The sequence below is a fragment of the Sarcophilus harrisii genome, chromosome 6, assembly GCF_902635505.1.
Source record: "Sarcophilus harrisii chromosome 6, mSarHar1.11, whole genome shotgun sequence".
Taxonomy (NCBI): domain Eukaryota; kingdom Metazoa; phylum Chordata; class Mammalia; order Dasyuromorphia; family Dasyuridae; genus Sarcophilus; species Sarcophilus harrisii.
Genome location: NC_045431.1, coordinates 208,526,299 through 208,544,764, shown reverse-complemented (window position 1 = coordinate 208,544,764; position 18,466 = coordinate 208,526,299). Strand labels below are relative to the sequence as shown.

At 35.9% G+C, this 18,466-nt stretch overlaps 1 protein-coding gene across 2 annotated transcripts in view; it reads right to left on the bottom strand.

Annotated features, from left to right (window-relative positions):
* Positions 1-18,466, bottom strand: part of NELL1 (neural EGFL like 1) — an 842,535-nt gene that overhangs the window by 740,348 nt on the left and 83,721 nt on the right. For both annotated transcript variants that reach the window (XM_031941958.1, XM_031941959.1), the window contains exon 3: positions 15,613-15,763. In XM_031941958.1, the coding sequence (XP_031797818.1) occupies positions 15,613-15,763 (151 nt within the window). The remainder of the gene's footprint in view (positions 1-15,612; positions 15,764-18,466) is intronic.

Below are 18,466 nucleotides of genomic sequence, written 5' to 3'. Positions count from 1 at the left end.
CTTTCAACTGCTAAGGAAACCTCAACATATTTTCCAATTTCCATAAAGATGAAAGGGAGATGTTGGGGTATGGGACATTCTGGCATTTTTTAATAAGTGGCCCCAAGTTGCCTATAAAGATATTCTGAAGAAAGAGGTTCCTCTTCCCCTTTGAACGGGATGGAATGGATGAAGTTTGGTCAAGTCTCTAAGCCTCAGTCACATGATCTCTGTTCCCAGAGCCCAGGTCTTGGGCCAAGGTTGCAGGAAATCAATGATCTCTAAAGGTCAGACCCTAAATTATAAGAAGTTATAGGAAACGATGTGACCCATAGGAAGCAGAAAATATTGGCAACAATTGGTTGTAACCAATGGTTACTTCCTTTTAGTCTATCCAATGAAAAGTCTTGGATCTTTTGCTATTTAAATCCTGGCCACCCAGAAGCTTGTCAGATTCCAAGAGCACATGGTAGGAGCTGGGATGCCTCCCAGGTGTGCTTGCTTGGGCCGCTCTCTTCAGGGACTAAATGCTTTCTCTTTATACCTCATCAGTTCATTTGGGAAAAGGGGTTCAGCATCCGTCCCATACCCCTTCTGATGAGAAGACCTGGAATGAACCTATATTAATATTTTAAAATTACTTAAACTAGGGACCTTACATTGCTATTTTAAAAATCAATTCGCCATCCTTATACCCTACAGAAAATAAGTGAGGTGCAGAGAGAAAATGGGGAGGGGGAAAGAATGAGAACATCAAGGATTGAGTTAAGAATAAAACCTAAGACAATGTTTCCTTTTCTAGTTCTTATTTCCAATGAATAATTCCTTTGAAGCATATCTTCTCACCCACTAACTCCTTTTCAAGACCTTCAAAAACATCAATTTGATCACTCAGTGGATAGAGCCAAAGAGGCAACACCAGTGGTTCAGATCCCAACAGAAAGGGCCATTACCTTTTCTCTTAGTGTTGTGTCCCAAGCAAGACAAGATAGAAAAGGTCCTCAAAATATTTTCACTTGAAAAGAGGCTTCAATGAGAGAAGAACAGTTCTCATTCAACTAGAACATGGCGTATTAGTCTTCCCTCTTCCTTTCTCAGCACTGACATTCTTGCATCCCAAATTGAAAAAGTCAGTTCTATTAGAATTTCTTCTTTCTACCACACAAAAGACTAGTTGTATTGGATTTTTTTTAAGTAAAAGAGGTCATTGAGTGTTTGAAACATCATTCCTTCTTGGAAAGTTATTTATAATCAGGAATTTTTGAATGGGTTATGGCTAAGCAAATGAGATGCATGAACATAACCGGATATTATTTTGCCATAAGACAACAAAAAAGGAAAATGAAAATGCTGAAGGAGCTATGGGGAAACAGGTACATTAATAGACTCTTGAACTAGAACAACCATTCTGGAAAGCAATTTGAAACTACCCAAAAGTTTATATATATATATATATATATATATATATATATATATATATATATACACACACACACACACACATATATATATATATATATACATACACACACATATACATATTATATATATACACACACATATACATATTATATATATATTTTATATCTACATATATAATATATATGTCTGTATATATATATCCTTTAATCCCCTTCCCCATATATGAAAGCAATTGCTACTAGATTTAGATACCAAAGAGATCAAATAAAAAGACCCATGGCTCTAAAACTACTGAGAGTAGCTATTTGTGGTAGCAAAGAATAGGTTCTTAGAAAGTGTTCATGAATTAGAAAATAACATTTTAATGTGATGGCATACAAATTTGCTGAAAGAAATGAAGAGGATAGTTTCAGAGAAACCTGGAAACACATGTATGGACTGATGTAAAGCGAGCAAAAACAGAAGAAATAAAATAATAATAATATTGTAAAGATTATTGACTTTAAAAACTTAAAAACTCTTATCAAAATAATGATTAACCACAATTCTATACATGATAAAATAGGCTATACTGTACTTAGAATCTAAGATTAAAAAAGAAACAAACTGTTCAACATGAGCATGCTTATCACTCAGTGGGGTCGAGCCAATGAGGATACACTAGTGGTTCAGATCCCAGTAGAAAGGATCATTACTTTTCCTCTTAGTGGTGTGTCCCAAGCAAGACAAGATAGAAACGGTCCTCAAAATATTTTCACTTGAAAAGAGGCTTCAATGAGAAAAGAATAGTTCTTATTCAACTAGAACATGGATTATTAGTCTTCCCTCTTTCTTTCTCAGCACTACCGAGGCAAAAAAGAAGCCAGGGGAGTTTTCTGATCAGTAGGGAACATGAATTATAAAACACAATCAACTAAGAGATATATTTACTGCCCCATCTGAGAGTCCTTAAGTTAATTATTTTGATAAACTAAAGCAAAATGTCTTAAATTGTAAGTTATGATTATATAGCTGAATGTGGGGCAACACATTTGGCAACAATAAAAGATTTCTGAATGCTCTACAGCTATTCCACTAAGATTTTATATAGCTATATACCTGGGGTTGCATAAAAATTTCTCAGGCAAAAAGCTAGGAAAAGTTTTAAGAAATCCTGACCTAGAACAATGTTTCTCAAACTTTGGTTCACAAAGGCTGATATTATCAATTCCTAATTGTCCCATCAAGAAATTATCCCATTTCAAAAATAGTGACCAACTGATAGATGGGATAAGATGCTTCCCTCTTCTTGGTCCAGAGAGGTGAGGGGTGGGCTAAGGATGAAGAATACCCAATCTTATATATGCTGTTATGCATGTGCCCTGTGTTCCTCAATTATTTCAATAGTCTAACAGTTTAACAGTTGCTTAACTGTATTTCTTTGTTATGAGGGACAGCAGTCCGTCAGAGTCCAAAAGCATGGGATATGAAGAGTCACCAGGTTGGATTTAAATCCTGAAAAATACCTGGGGCAAATTGTAGTAACTTTCTCCTCAACAGAAAAATGACTAGATAATCACAGATAATCGCTAAAGTTGCATCGGTTTCCCATGTAAATAGAATCTAGAGTTTTGGTTGGTTTATTGGAAGTAAGAATAAACCAATTCAACTCCACATTGTCCTTTTTCAAATCCCTTACTCCCTGATTTGTCACTGAGCTTGCTATTCAGATCACTGCTACCATATGCTGCTAGATAAAGCTGGAGAAAATCACAAAACTGCACTGAGTGCACTACAAATTTAAGTTGGAACAAAAGGCCTCTGAGGTCAATTCCAGCCAAACAATTAATAATTCTCTGATCCTTTTAGCTATTAAAACCCAATGTGTTCATGGAAAGTTTAAGTAAACTGGAGCTCCCACAATTCCTAGCTTTATAACATAAGCCTCGACTGTGCTTCAAGTACAAAATCTCAGTAGGGATGGAGAAAAGTGAAGAATAGAATATCAAAGGGGTTTCTTGGTTGGAGTTGTTTCCCTCCCTAATTAATATCCTATCCATCTCACAATAGTGACTCTTCCAGACATTTTTCTCTCTCCTCAAATTTTCCATGATTCTCCCTTTCAAAACCCTCCCAGCTGAGAACTTTGCTTTTTATTTTTTACAAAAAAAGATGTCATTTACCGAGTCCTTCCTCTTCTCTCCTCTTCTTGCATTATCCAGAAGCCTTCTATCACTATCTCTTCTTTCACTCCTGTTTTACATAATGAGATAGTCGGCTTCTTCCCCAAGACAAATCACTACACATCCAATTGAACCCATTATTATTTTCTTCAGTAGGTTGCCCCCTTTTATTCTATCACTTACTTTCAATCTCTATTACCTGCAAACATACACAAAAAAAAAACCTTCGCTTTACTCATCCATACCCAATAGATATCATCCCATATCTCTCCTCACTTTTAAACTTCTTAAGAGAACAACAAGGATATCAACTACACCGAAGTAGGAATTGGGAAACACTATGTTCTTCAAAAATGATGGCATACATCTCCTGCCTATGTCATTATTTCTGAAATAGTAGGAAGAGGAGTAGAGGAGTAAGTAGTAGTAGTAGTAGTGGAATAAAGAAGGAGATAATTAAAATAATTTGGTTGTGAGTTTGATGATATGGTAATAGTAGAAATAAGAGAAAATGGATGACAAATGTCTTGGATATTTAAAGTAAATTTTTTGTCTTTCACTTTTATCCCACCTACATTTTATAACATATCCCTTCTCCATCCCCCTGCTGAAGAGCAAAGCTTGATGACAAATGTTTAAACAATTATTAAATTCAATGGTTCACACCCATGGTGTCTCATTTTTGCCAATAAGGAGTCCATATGATTTTTTATATTTCTTCCCTGTTAAACTAAATGGCCTTTTTTCAGCTTATCCCTCTAGACCACTCTGCAAACCTTGGGAACCATAGATCACTCTTTTCTCCTAGATATTCTTTTTGTAACCTTTCTCTCTCCTGGTTCTCCTCATAAACTATCTGACTGACCTCTCTCACTCTCCTTTGCTGGCTCTTCATCCAGATAATATTCATTAAATACAGCTGTCCCACAGAGCTCTCTCCCAGTTCCTTATTCTTTTCTACCTTCATGGTATTTCACTTGGTGATTTCAACAGCTCCCATGCATTTAATTATCATCTTTAGGCTAATGATTCTCACAACTGCACTTCCACCTTAACCTCTCTGTTAACTCCCATTCTCCTTTCTCCAACTGCATATTGAATATTTTGAACTAGATATCCCATAGGTATCTAAAATTCTACATATATAGAACTAAACTTATTATCTTTCCCCCCACACTCTCCCCTCTTCCTAACTTCTTTATTACAATTGGGAGCACCACTATCCTGCCAAGCACCAAGGCTCACAAAGTAGTTGTTATCTTTGACCCCTCACTCTCTCTCATCCCTCAGATGCATCTATTGCTGAGATCTATTGATTTTACCTTCATTATCTCTCTCTCTCTCCTCTGACACTGCCATCACACTGATGCAGGCCCCCATCAAGTCACAGCAAATTATAATAACGGTACTCTTGTTAGGCTCCCGGCCACAAGCCTCTCCCTGCTCCTGTCCACCAGTCTGACCGGATCACTCCTACAATGTTAATGTCAGTGCTTCCTTATAACCTTCTGGATCAAGGAGAAAAATCCTCCATTTGGTGTTCAAAGCCCTTCAGAATGTGGTCTTCACACCTTTCCAGGCTCCTTACTCCTTTCCCCACCACCTCTCTGATCCACTGACATATGCCTTAAACAAGATGCTCCGAACCCAGATTCTGGGTATGTTCACTGACTGTGCCCACGTGCCTAGAATGCTCACTCTCTCCTGATCTCTTCCTCCTGGTTTCCCTGGCTTCAAGTGCCAGCTAAAATGTCACCTTCTGTGTGAAGTGTTCCTCGATCCCCTTACTGTTAGTGCCTTTCCCCTGTCGATTTTCTCCAACTTACTCTGTGTGGAGCGTGTTTGTATAAAATTATTTGCATGTTATCTGTCTTATTAGACTCTGAGCTCCTTGAGAGAAGGGACCACTTTTTGTTCTTTGATTCCCATAACTTAGCCCAGTGCCTACCACAAGGTAGACTCATAACAAATTCTAGTTGACTAACTATGAGAAAATTAAATTACTTTTAAAAGTAAATTTAAAATTACTTTTAAAAGTAAAATGGAAAAGAGACCAGGCTAATCATATCTTGGCACCGATTTCTGTGTTTGCAGTAAGTACATAAGAGAACCCTCTGCTCAAAGTAAAATGAGGAAGGAAGGAAGGAAGAAAGGAAGGAAGGGAGGGAGGGAGGAAGGAAGGAAGGGAGGGAAGAAGGAAAGGAGGAAGAAGGAAAGGAGGGAGGGAGGAAGGAAAAGGAAGGAAAAGGGAAGGAAGGAAGGAAAGGAAGGAAGGAAGGAAGGGAAGGAAGGAAGGAAAAGAAGGAAGGAAGGAAGGAAGGAAGGAAGGAAAGGGAAGGAAGGAAGGAAGAAGGAAGGAAAGGAAGAAAGAAGGAAGGAAGGAAGGAAGGAAGGAAGGAAGGAAGGAAGGAAGGAAGGAAGGAAGGAAGGAAGGTAGGAAATTCTAGTTGTAGCCCCAGTCCCCCCCCACCCCCACCCCCGCACAGGGCCCTAGTTTGGTACATAGTAGGCACTTCATACATAGCATCTGAACTAAACTCCTTCCTTTTCAAGCTCTCCCTGGGTCCCATGCAGCCTTTCTTGCCTGCCTAGTTTCCAATACTGTGCCTTGCCTTAAGCTCTGTTTTTTACCGACCTTTAGATCCCAACTGCTTCCGACTCTCAGCCCTCTCTTGACCTTTATTTAACAAACCCTTCTCCATCCAGCTATCACCCTCTAGCATGCTGCCTCTGGTTTTCCCAGCTCGCTCTGTCCTGGCTCTGCCAGCCCAAGCTTCCCTGTAAACTCTCTGAGCTGCTCCCATCCACTGCCTCTATATGGCAACGACTAGCTTGGGGGCCTGATTAATCAATCACTTCTAGCCCTTTGCTCTAAAGTCCCTGGAAGAAAGAAAAGAGATAAAGGAAGACCAGACTCGTTATTGCTCACAACACACTAGGAAGCAGACAGAGAAGCGCTGTTCATTTCATCTAAGGTACTTAAGAGCTCTCTGATGTCCTGGGTCGGTATTCATTTCTAGGGCAAGCTCCAGTGGAGTATGCAAATGAAGAAGGAAGCTCCCCCAACATGCAGATTAAGCAATATGTAACTCACCACAAAAGACAAGATCGGCCTGTTGGTGTGTAAGTTATTGCTGCCCTTTTTAAAAATTTAATTACAATATTTGAACATTATCTCATTTTAAAGATCTAGCAGCACAGGCCCAATTAAAATTCCAAAGCATCCAAGTGAGAACAGACCCAAGTCCACAGCGAATTTCATACTGGGTTTTACACACATGAAAACAGTTGGACATTTTATAATCATAATAAATCCTTTTGGAGATGGACATTATTACCCTACAATCAATTCAAGATGTTTTACAATCCCTCTGTCATCATATGAAACCCTGGTGTACCTCACATAAGAGCCTAGTTATGAACAGATAATACTCATCTCTGTGAAACGTATTACTTGATCATTATCTTCCTGTCCCTCACCCCCAACCCATCAGAATCATACTTCAGCTCAATCAGCCACTTGACACATTTCACTTTAGTCTGAAATTAGAAAGATATGAAAGAATGAGCTGCTCAATAGAAAACTGTCCAAGAAACAAATCTTGTTTTCCCACAAATGAAGGGAGAAAGGAAAGAAAAAAGAATGGGAAGAAGAGAAAGAGAAGGAAGGGAAAGAGAAAAGGAAAAGATAGAGAAGAGGAAAAAAAGGAAGAGTGTATGGAAGAAAGAAGGGGAAGGGATAAAGAAGAAAAAGGAGAGGAAGAGGAAAGAAGAAGAGGGAGAAAAAGAAAGGGAAATAAGGAGAGGAAAGGAAAAAGTAAAAGAAGAATCAGAAAGAGAGGGAGAAAGGGAAGAAGAAAAATGAAAGGAAGGGGAAAGAAGTTAGAGAAATGGCTTCTGACAGATAATAAGCAGAAAATTTTGTAATTACAATATATGTTCATGTGTATGTATATCTTGTAACAGCTTATTTGGCATCCTTTGCAGAGTAGGGGTCCAATCTAGTCTGTCAAGAAATATTCCTTAAAAGTGTACTCAAAAGCTATGTTATTTTATCAGTATATGGAGTTCCTGGTGAAAACTCCTTCAGTCATTGTCAATAGTCAACTTGTCTAAAATGAACAGTCTTGGAGGACAGAGAAGCTAAGTAATTAGCACAACAGAGTCAAGGTGTGTCACAGGCCTGATACTAGCCCAAGACTTTTTGGCTCCAAGACATAGTGCTTCCTCTCAGAATCCAGGTTTACAGTAAACATATATCAAAAATTACACTGTTGTGCAAGTCTCAAGTTATTTTATTTGCCAAATTGGAATTATTTTCCTGGAAAAAAAAGAATAAGGGAAATTATTGTAAATCATCCACTTTCATCTATCTTAAAGCTCTTCTTTTTTAACCCAAATTCAGAGACACAAAAATCAAACTAATCTATAAAACCCAAAAGGAATAAAAAAAGATAACAGACCCATATGCACAGAAATATTTATGGCAACTTTTTTATTGCAGTAAAGAACTAAAAACTAAGAAAGTGTCCACCATTTGAAGAATGAATTATCAAATTAAGTCATATAAATATGAGATAATATTATTGTTCCATTACAAATGAGAAAAGGAGTGTTTTTTATGAATTGATACATAGTGAGCTCAGGAAAATCAGGAGAAAAAAAATTATACAATTAAAAAAATAAAAACAAATAACTTTGAAAGGTAGAAGAACCCTGATCAATACAATGTCAAACAACAATTTCAGAGAACTGAAAGTGAACCATGTTACTCCCCAACTTTCGTGATGGACTAGAGATATAAAATGAAACATGCATTTTGGGGCAAAATCAGTGTGTGGATTATTTTTCCTTTATCATAATTTTTATAAGTGAGAGATTTTGGGAAAGAGTAATAGTAATAGCAAAAGGGTAAAAGAGTAATTGAAAATTTTTTTAATATATAGAAGAGAGTATAAAGAAATCATTAATGGGAAATAAATAGGGTAATGTTGAAATTACTATGTGTATATATACATATGTGTATACACATATGTATATATACACACATATATACCAAGTTGTGCTTAATAGAGATTCAGTGCAATCCTCTTTCTGTTCTTGGGGTTTTCTGTGTATGTGTGTGTGTTTTGCAAGGCAATTAGAGTTAAGTGACTTGTCTATGGTCACAGCTAGGAAGTGTTAAGTGTCTCAGGCCACTTGTGTTCTCCTGATTCCACAGCTGGTGCTCTATCCACTGTACCGTCTAGCTGCCCCTCTTTCTATTCTTTACATAAAGAAACATTTATCTTTGTTGGTTTTTATCAAGTCTAGGATGATAAAAAGATTTTTTAATATTTTTAAATATGCCAACTTACCCAATAAGCAGGGCCCATCTCTTCTTAAAGGCAACAAGTCCTATAATTAAATTCCTAAATCCTTCTTTTTCCTTGACTGGAGTGCTCAAGAAATGTCTCTCAGTGGAAAAAGCAGTAGTTTGCATTCAAAAGATCTATATTCTGACCTTAACTTGTCTACCTGTTACCTGTGTAATATTAGGCAAGTTCCATTACATTGACTAAATTCAACACCTTCCATCTTACAGATGAGGAAACAGACTCAGAAAGACCCAAGAGAAAAAATCGTAATAATCAAAGGCAAGGCTTGAACCCAGATTCTCTGACTCAAGTCCAATATATTTCCATAGTACAACATTGGTAGAGATGGAAGGGGGAAAGAAAAGAAAAAATAGAGTAGGGGAAAAGGGGGGAAATATGATCATATAATTAAGTAAGACTTCTGTTCCTAATCAATATTACCAATTTGATGTCATACCATATGGACATTAAAGATTCAGACTTTGTAGTCCCTGGATAAACAAGACAAAAATCAGTCAATGTGCTCTATCTGTTGATTGCTCCCAGATCATGAATATTCCAGTTCATCTGAAAGGTAAACAGCTGAAAAGCAGATATTCCTTTTGAAGAGCTCTGGGCTCTGAAATCCCGTTTCCTACAAATTCCCAGAAAGGACAACAGTTTTTAAATATTCGGATAGTCTATCAAGGGCTTTCTCTCAGAATTCAGAAAACTCAAACATATAAAAACTAACCATCCATCAGAGAGAGACCTTTTTACACAGTCCAGTAGAAGCCAGTGTATAAATATGTAGCCTCCAAATCCCTATCTGCTCCAATGCTTCTAATCCAGTGGGAAGTCAAAGGAGACAGCTTTTAAAATTCTCTAGGCACATTCTATTCAGCTTAAATGATTTGATGCATTAATATTAATGAAGTTGTGACTTTTGACCTAAAAAGTAAAGGTTAATGGCTACACTGGCTGGGCTTTTCATTTTTTTTTTCCATTTCTCACATACTATATAATCTGAAATCTAATATGCATATATACAAGTAAGAACAATTTGACCAAAACAAAGCCCCAATCTTTCATGTCTTCAATTAGGGTCAGATGTCAACTGAATAGTGTCTATTCTTATTATAAAGATTAAACTTTTATTTAATTAGTGTGTTACTTAAAACTCTACCAGTTTCCTTGACATGAATTTTTTGAATTTGATTTTTTTGACATAATACTGCAGGAACGTCCCTTCTCAAATTCTATACATTGATGCTTTCCCCTTTTGAGTTTTTTGGCTGATATAAACTCACACCAAGAAAGAATTTAGGCAAGTTTCATAATATATATTCAGCACTTAATTATACACTTGTGGAATGTCCAAGGTAAAATTTAATCCCAAAATGACTTCCTCCTACTTTGAATCCCACCTAATACATTCTTCCTTCTTTCAGTTTGTGTGCTGAGAATATGAATTAATTACCCCAAGTGGTACATATAATTATGAAGAAAAATTTGCTACATTAAAAAAAAAAGACAACGCTTGATTGAGCTACTGTTTTATATTTTTGAAGCCCATATTCTCTATCAGACTAGAGATTTTACCTAACAAAGAGGTGGTATGGTCCCATGAGTTACAGATACTTTTTTTTTTGTCTTTCCACTTCCAGACACTCTGGGGATGAATTAAAAAATGTTCCACGGATCTCTGGAATAGAAAAACTTTTCTCCTTTCCGCTGCCTCTCAGAATCCTGACTTCCTTAAAGATTCCCTTTAAATTGTACCTTCTAAAAGAAGCCTTTCCTGGTCTCTCCAACCACATAGTGGCTTCTAAGGTCATTACACACACACACACACATATGTGTGTGTATATATATATATATATATATATATATATACACACACACACATATATATCTTTCTCTGTTGAGCATTAAAATATAAGTTCTTTGAGGGAAAGAATTATTTTCACTTTTTTTTTTGTATTCCTAATACTTATCACAGTGCCTTATTAATAAATATTTGTTAATGACTGAAAGATGCATTAGGGAGCCAAAATAATTTTTCCCATTAGAAAGAGAATGACCTGAGACAAGCACTGTATTTATATTTCTCTCTACCCACAACACTTAGAACTTAGCTTAGTATATACGATTTACTCCTAGTATAGCTCACCTAGAGAAGCTTTCTTCTTGAAACCCTAACTTCTTGTTTCATGTTGTACTTAAATTTAATTTTATCTATAATTCCAAAATAAAAATGAAACTCAAAGGATTTACTATTATTCTAGATAGTTATACATTCTGGCAGCCTGTTCAATTATTTTTAATCTATGTTAATTAAGATTTCAATTCTAACAAATCTTAGTATTAAAACACATTTGAATTATGACAAACATTAAATCTGCATTGCCATTAAGATATTTCAGCAAGACAAATCCATCTTTGTTATTCTCTCATTGTATTCAGTCGGTACAGATTTTTTTAATCCATCAAATTAACATTATGGATTAGTATGAATAACAGAGTATTACCAAGTACCCATTTCATTACATGAAATTGCCTATTTCAATTTCTACCTTCAGGTAAATTCTCAATAGCCATTAATCTCCACGTTCAGCATTCCATTTTATCCATCCTCTGAAGATATTAATGAGAACAGAGTTGATTTAGTCATAGGGGGAGTTTCTATATATTGCTATGTTAAAAGTCAAAACTTCCCCAAATGGTCTGCTTTGGGCCATAATATACATATCAGGTGAAAGAGAAATACCTATTTTTCAACAGGAGTCCCTTTTACAAAGTCGAATCTTCTATAAAGTAGCAAAATATTACATAATTTCCTCTAATAAACAGTAAATAAGTCATCTCTGGATATACTCTTTGCAAAAATAAGATTGAATAGTTGCTTACTTTCTATAACATGAATAATGATAGTTATATTTAAGTCTAGATTTTCAGTCCACTGAAACTATCTTACCATCATCTTTGATAAGACAACCACTATTTTGGACTAAATTCAACCTTACTAGAAAATAAGTGCAATTGAAGTGTTTTTCTTAACTTCTACCCAGAGGAAGAACATTTTCTCAAAAAGCAGTCAAATTTCTTTGCCTAATTCTTTGCAACAACCACAAGGCAGCTTCCCTGGTGTCTCAATGTATTCTGTACTTACTTTACTTCTTTCCATACTCCAGTGAGCAATGAAGAACCTAACAGAGTCAAAGCATTGGTACACCCAATGAAAAGTTGCAACCAATTTCACACAACATGATGACACAAATACAAAATGGGGATGGCACAATTAGATAGCAGTTTATCTGAAGAAAGACTTGGAGAATAAGTTCTAGCATTTTTTTGGCTGGAACTCCAGTCAGCTATTGAGCCACATAAGGAAAAATTGGTTATATATTTAGCAGGGTTTTTTTTTGTTTCTTTTCGCATCTCTCATATTTAGCACAGTGCCTGGTACATATCAGGAACTTAATACATGTTGGTTGATTGATTGATTGATTGAAAAAAAAAAAGACCTGGGGGTTTCTGTGGTCTACAAGCTTCTTAAGCTATCAGTATGTATGAGCCAAATATTCTATAGTGTATCAGAACCAAAAGAAATCAATGAGACTTTAAGTTTCATTAAAAGAAATTTTGAGTACAAAGAAATTATGGTGGGACATGTGGGACACATTTGCAAATAGTATGTCCCTTTTTGAGCACTACGTTTTAGGACTGACATTGATATACTGAAATGTGCCTAAAGAGTGACCAAGATGCTAATAGGACTTAATAGGACTTATAGCCATGTTAAACATGAACCAGCTATAATTATCACTGCCATCTAGTGAAGAGATGTCTTAGATGGCATGCAACTGTTGTCTTCAAATGTTTAGAGAACTGTCACATAAGAGTGAACAGATTTAGTGAGCTTTATATCAGAGGATTGGTGAGTTGATATTAGAAATAAATTTCACTTCACTCAAAGTAAATACTTCATTATGAGAGCTATCCACAAGTTAAATGAGATGCCTTGAAAGATAATGAATTCATATCTATAAAGGCTTTCTAGAAAAGGTTGGGTTGGCAATGTTGTGGAGGGAATTCATATTTCAGTTACAAATGGGCTAGATGATCTCAGAGATCCTTTCTAATTCTACAATTCAATGACTATTGAAAGTGACCTTATAAGATCATAAGGGAATAAGATCATCCTTTAAAAGTGCAAAAGGATATTGAGACCATCAAATTCAACTGCCTCCATTTACAAAATAAGGCTAAGAAAGGGGCTTTGTCCAGGGTCATATATATAGTAAGTATATGTTGTTTTGTTGCTTGTTCTTCATTCTTGAAAGGAACCATAACATCAGGAAGGTGATGGCTTGCCACCCAAGTGAGTTGAATTTAAGTGAGGTAGAGCTCACTTTCACCAGTCTCACTTTCTCCTCCACAACCACATGGATCTAGTGGCAAGATATAGATCAGAATGACTGAAAATAGCCTAGAATGCAGTGGGAGATCTTGACCTTTTCAAGCTAAAGTCTTTAACAGGTCTTAATTTGACTTAGGCAAAACCCATTCAGTGGTCAAGGATAGGTAAGAGTTGACACAAAGAATACCCTCTTTCACGTAGTTAAAAGAAATCCAGTCTTGGAGGGGAAGACCCTAAGAGTTTCTGACCAAACAAACAATTCCTATTTATATTCACTCTGAATTAATCAGTGTATAAGATAGGATTTGAAGTCAAGTTTTCCTTACTCCTTGGCAGACATTTTATATACTTTGCCTTGTCAGTACTTAGGAGTCCTTCAAAAGAAGGATAGTTTTCTTCTGAAGCTTTTTGAACAAGGCAACAATAAGACCCACATGGACATCCCCCCTTCATATTTTTTTGAAGATTCTTATTCAAAAGTAAAACAATATGAAGTCATTTTATGGTAACTAAGATTTGGCAGTCCCTTTTCAAAATGCATTAGTGCAAAGGTTTATCAAGTAAGAATTATTATTAATTTCTGAAAATCTCAACATATTTTCCCACCCAAAAGCAGGAGAAGCAGAGATGATAATTACAATTACTATTATACCCCTAGGATTCAAAACATCTACATCTCTAAACCATATTGCTATGGAGATAGACAAATATTTACCTCATCCTGCTCATATGAGAAGCTAGTAATTTGAGTTATTTACCTAAGACCATGCAACAAGAAAGCCAGAAAGATAACTTGGGTCTTTTGATATGCTTTTGTTTTATTCACCAGGTAGGTCACCCTGATCTTTTGCTTCTGAATCAATAACATCAAATCCTTAGTAACTTTGCTTCAGAGATTATCCAAATGGTCTGAGACATCTTTACTTCTCAAGACACTGTCCATCTATGACTAGCTAAATAGATAGAAAGATAAATAAATAAGTGATTAAGAGATACATAGAGATGATGGGGGAAATATAGAAATGAATAGATAGAAAGATAAATGATAGATAAATAGATGAACAGATGGATAGATGATGGATGGATGGATGGGTTGTTATAAAAGTCTTGGTGCACTTTTAAGCTATTAAAACTTAAGTATGCAACTTGTGCTTTCTAAGTTCAATGCCTTTCTTTGTGGTGCTTCCTCTCTCTTAGAGAAAGCCCTCCCACCCTGCTCCTCTTTGTTTAGCATTCCAATTCCTATCTACCTTGCACGGTCTAGTCCAATAAACCTTCCAGTTAACTTTCACCCATTGTGATCTCACCTTCCCTTGAACTCACATCATTTATTGTCTGTGGCACATGTTGTCAACACCCTTGAGATGATTACATTTGGGTAGTTATTTGTGTGTATGTGTATGTGTCATTCCTTAACTTTCCATCTAAGTATTTACATCTTGTCTCCCCAAATAGATTGTAAGTTCCTTTAGTTCATTTCTTACATACTGTAGGATCACAGATGTAGATCTAAAAGGAATATCAGGGGCCCCCTTGTCCAATTTTCTTGTTCATTTTACAGATGAGGAAATTGAAGCCCAGGATTTAAGGGACTTGCCCAAGATCACATTCATATCATGATAGAGAGTTAGAAAAAATCTCAAAAGCTATCTAGAGGAACCCTCCAGTTTTATAGATGAGGAATTTAAATCCTAAGAAGGTTAAATGACTTAAGATCATATAAGAAGTAATCATCAGAGGTGGCATTTGAACTCAGATCCTCTGACTTTTGAGTCCATATCCTTCCCACTTTCTTATGCCATTCTCCTGGTCTTTGAATTGGATAACTTAATGGTGCTTTCCAATTTTAAGTCAGTGATCATATTTGCCCCTCCCATATCACTTATCACAATACCCAACAGAAACTGATTTACAGATTTAAAAGAAGAACAAAGCCTGGTAATGAAAGAAAGTCTTACGTTGTACTATCAGCATCACTTTGAACTCTATAATGAAGGAAATTAGTAAAACTGATTGTCTGAGATGCAAGTGGAAAGAGATCTATGATTTTTCAAATATAGAGTATACACATGAGAGAATAAGTCACTCACAAACCCTGTAGAGTTTTATTTTTAAAATGTAATTTCCTATTGTATCAATTCCAAGAAAATTTGCCAAGGTGTAATTAGTAGCATCAGCAGCTTGATTAACTTAGTTTCATCAATTTTATATCCCTGTAACAGAAACCTACAATGACCATTCGATTAATAGTCAACTCAGCAGAAAGTGGAAGGAAAGATCACTTTCTTACCTGTGTTCCAGCTCTCGTATAGACAGAATCACTCCTGAAGTTGATGGCCTCTGCTGCACAGTAGCCAGGAACGTGAATTCACTTTTATTCCGAAAGAGTTGAATTAACTTCTCAGTCACATGTGGGGCTGCATGGATCTCTCTTTCTACATCTAAAAGTTTAATTGGAAAAAAAAGACAGTAAGACAGAAGAAAGAGAAGAGAAAAGGGGAAAGGGAAGAAGAGAAAAGAGGATGGGAAAAAAGAAGAAAAACACCCTGAGTAAAACTATAAAGACCAAAGGATACAGATTCCATTTTTCATTTCTCTCCCTTGTCGATATTTTTCATTTTCAAGAGTCATCCACCACGCCATACAGTGGCATTCATTCAATACAAAACCTGGAAATACCATCTCTGTCAATGTGCCCACTTGTCACTTTGACAAGTTCACAATTGGCCAGACACTGATTTTCTGACAGGAATTTTGACGGGACACTGAGCAATGGGGTTCTGCTGCAAGCAGATTAAGTTGCTGTAAATAACATGAGAGGATGGCAGATAAATGGGGTCCTAAATTCCTAAGGAATCTCAGAAATAACAGCACCTAATGCACCATGTAGCAGGTTGCAATTTCAATTTTACCATTGGTTTGGTTACTATCCCCCTAAAATACAGGTAAAGTAACCCATCTCTACATGAAATAGGACTATTATCATTACTGCTAATACAACTTATGCTGCCCTTTGCTAAAAAAACAAAAATAAAACTATACCTTCAGATCATATGTATGCTTAGAATGCATATATGTTTACATATATATATATATATATATATAGAGAGAGAGAGAGAGAGAGAGAGAGAGAGAGTGTCAGTCTGTACATATGTATATATGGAGTTTCACTATCTATTTGCAGCTCTCTAGGATGATAAATTATTAAAAAAAAAACAAGCAAAAATAACATTGCCAATTTGCATTAGTAGGGGATATTTCCTCATCAAGAATTTCCTACCTACATGGGGAGAATCATGTAACATATACATGAAATATTTATTTAACTCAAAACTTATACAGCAGGACTAGAGGTTTTTCAATGCAGACAATCTTCCTATTAGCCAATAGTTTCTTTCTTCACTAACCCCATAATGAATACCATCATTCACTAAACACTCAAAATTACTCCTAGTCATGATAAAGACCATAATTATCATTATTTCATTCAAAAACTGCTGATATCAGAATCAATTAGAACTGAATCAGTCAATATACATTTAGTCAGCAGTTACTATGTGCCAGATTTTGTACTAAGTGCTGAGGATAAAAAGAAAGGCAGATAGCAATTGCTGTTCTCAAGGACCAGATAGTCTAAAAGGAGAAACAAGCCAAAATTCAAGGGGAGCAAAATTACAGAAAACTATATGATTGGAAATCAATGACTACCACACAAACTCACATATCATAGACTCCTCCCATACCACGGCCCTTTTCCTTGTAGTTATATAGTAAGGGACTGGCCTTTCATTTCAGAACTACATGACACACTTAAAAAAAAACAAGTCTTTAAATAGTTTGCTGTTCTTCACAATGCCATGTCATTGTGTGTGAACTCAGATGAAAACTGCCCCAAAAGAAATCTTACTCCAAAAAAAAATCAAAACTTCACGTCTTTCTCTTGTGGAACCATTGCTACCTGGAAAATTCTTTGCAATAGAAGAGAGCAATAATTTTTTCATTTTTAATCTTTTTATCTCTATTGCATAGCTTAGTGTCTAACACACAGCGAGCACTTTGGAGTAGGAAAAAAAACAATAGATTTAGTGTCAGAAGAACTGCATTTATATTCTTGTTGGTTGATGTTGTTTTGTCTATTCGTCATTTTCTTTCTTTTTTTTATTATAACTTTTTATTGACAGAGCCCATGCCTGCATAATTTTTTTACAACATTATTATTCTTCATTTTTAAAAAGAACCAATGAAAACACAGGGTGATATCTTTACTTATGGATAAATTGGATTTAAGACAGAGTTGCACAAAGTCAGGAACCTCATTTTCTCCTCCAGAGTCATCAGAGTTCAGTGGCAGAACCCAGGATGCAGTAGATAACTTTGGTGTCTTTGATACCTAACCAAGCCCTAAGCATCCCACAGCACCTGCTTCAGCTGGTGAATAAACTATTCTCATCTGCCCCTTCTGTCAGAAAAATCTGTGACCTCAAGCAAGTAATTATATTTCTCTCAGTCTCAATTTCCTCATTTATAAATAAGAATATTGAACTTTGTGATCTCTGAGATCCTTTCCAGCTCTGAATCCATGATATTATAATTAATACACATTTATTAAGTGTTAACTATGTGCTAGTCACTATCTTAAGCATTAGAGATACAAAGAAAAGCAAAAAGAGTTCCTGCCTTCAATGAAATTACAAACTAATTAAGACAATGTGTATAAACACAATTCCCATAGTATACAGAAAAACCTTAGAGAAAAATCCATTAATTGGGGAGACTAGGAAAGAGCTGCAGAAGGTGAAATTTTCTCTGAGTTGGAAAAGCCAGGAACTTTCCAGTCATCCAAGATAGTTGGTGGAAAGACAGTTTTAAAAAGGCATATAGTGTGTAAGGGCAAGTCAACTAGTCTGACTAAGCTACAGAACAAAAAGAGGGAAATTATGTGTAAGAAGGTTGGATAGGAAGACAACAGGTTGTAAAGAGTTTTGAATGCCAAAAAGATAAGTTATATTTGAGGTAAGGAGAGAGATGATAGATTAGATAGATAGACAGACAGACACCTATTTACATATGTATACACATTCAGCAGCAGCTTTGTTTGCAGTGACAAAGAATGAAAACCTGAGAAGGTACCCATCAATCAGGGA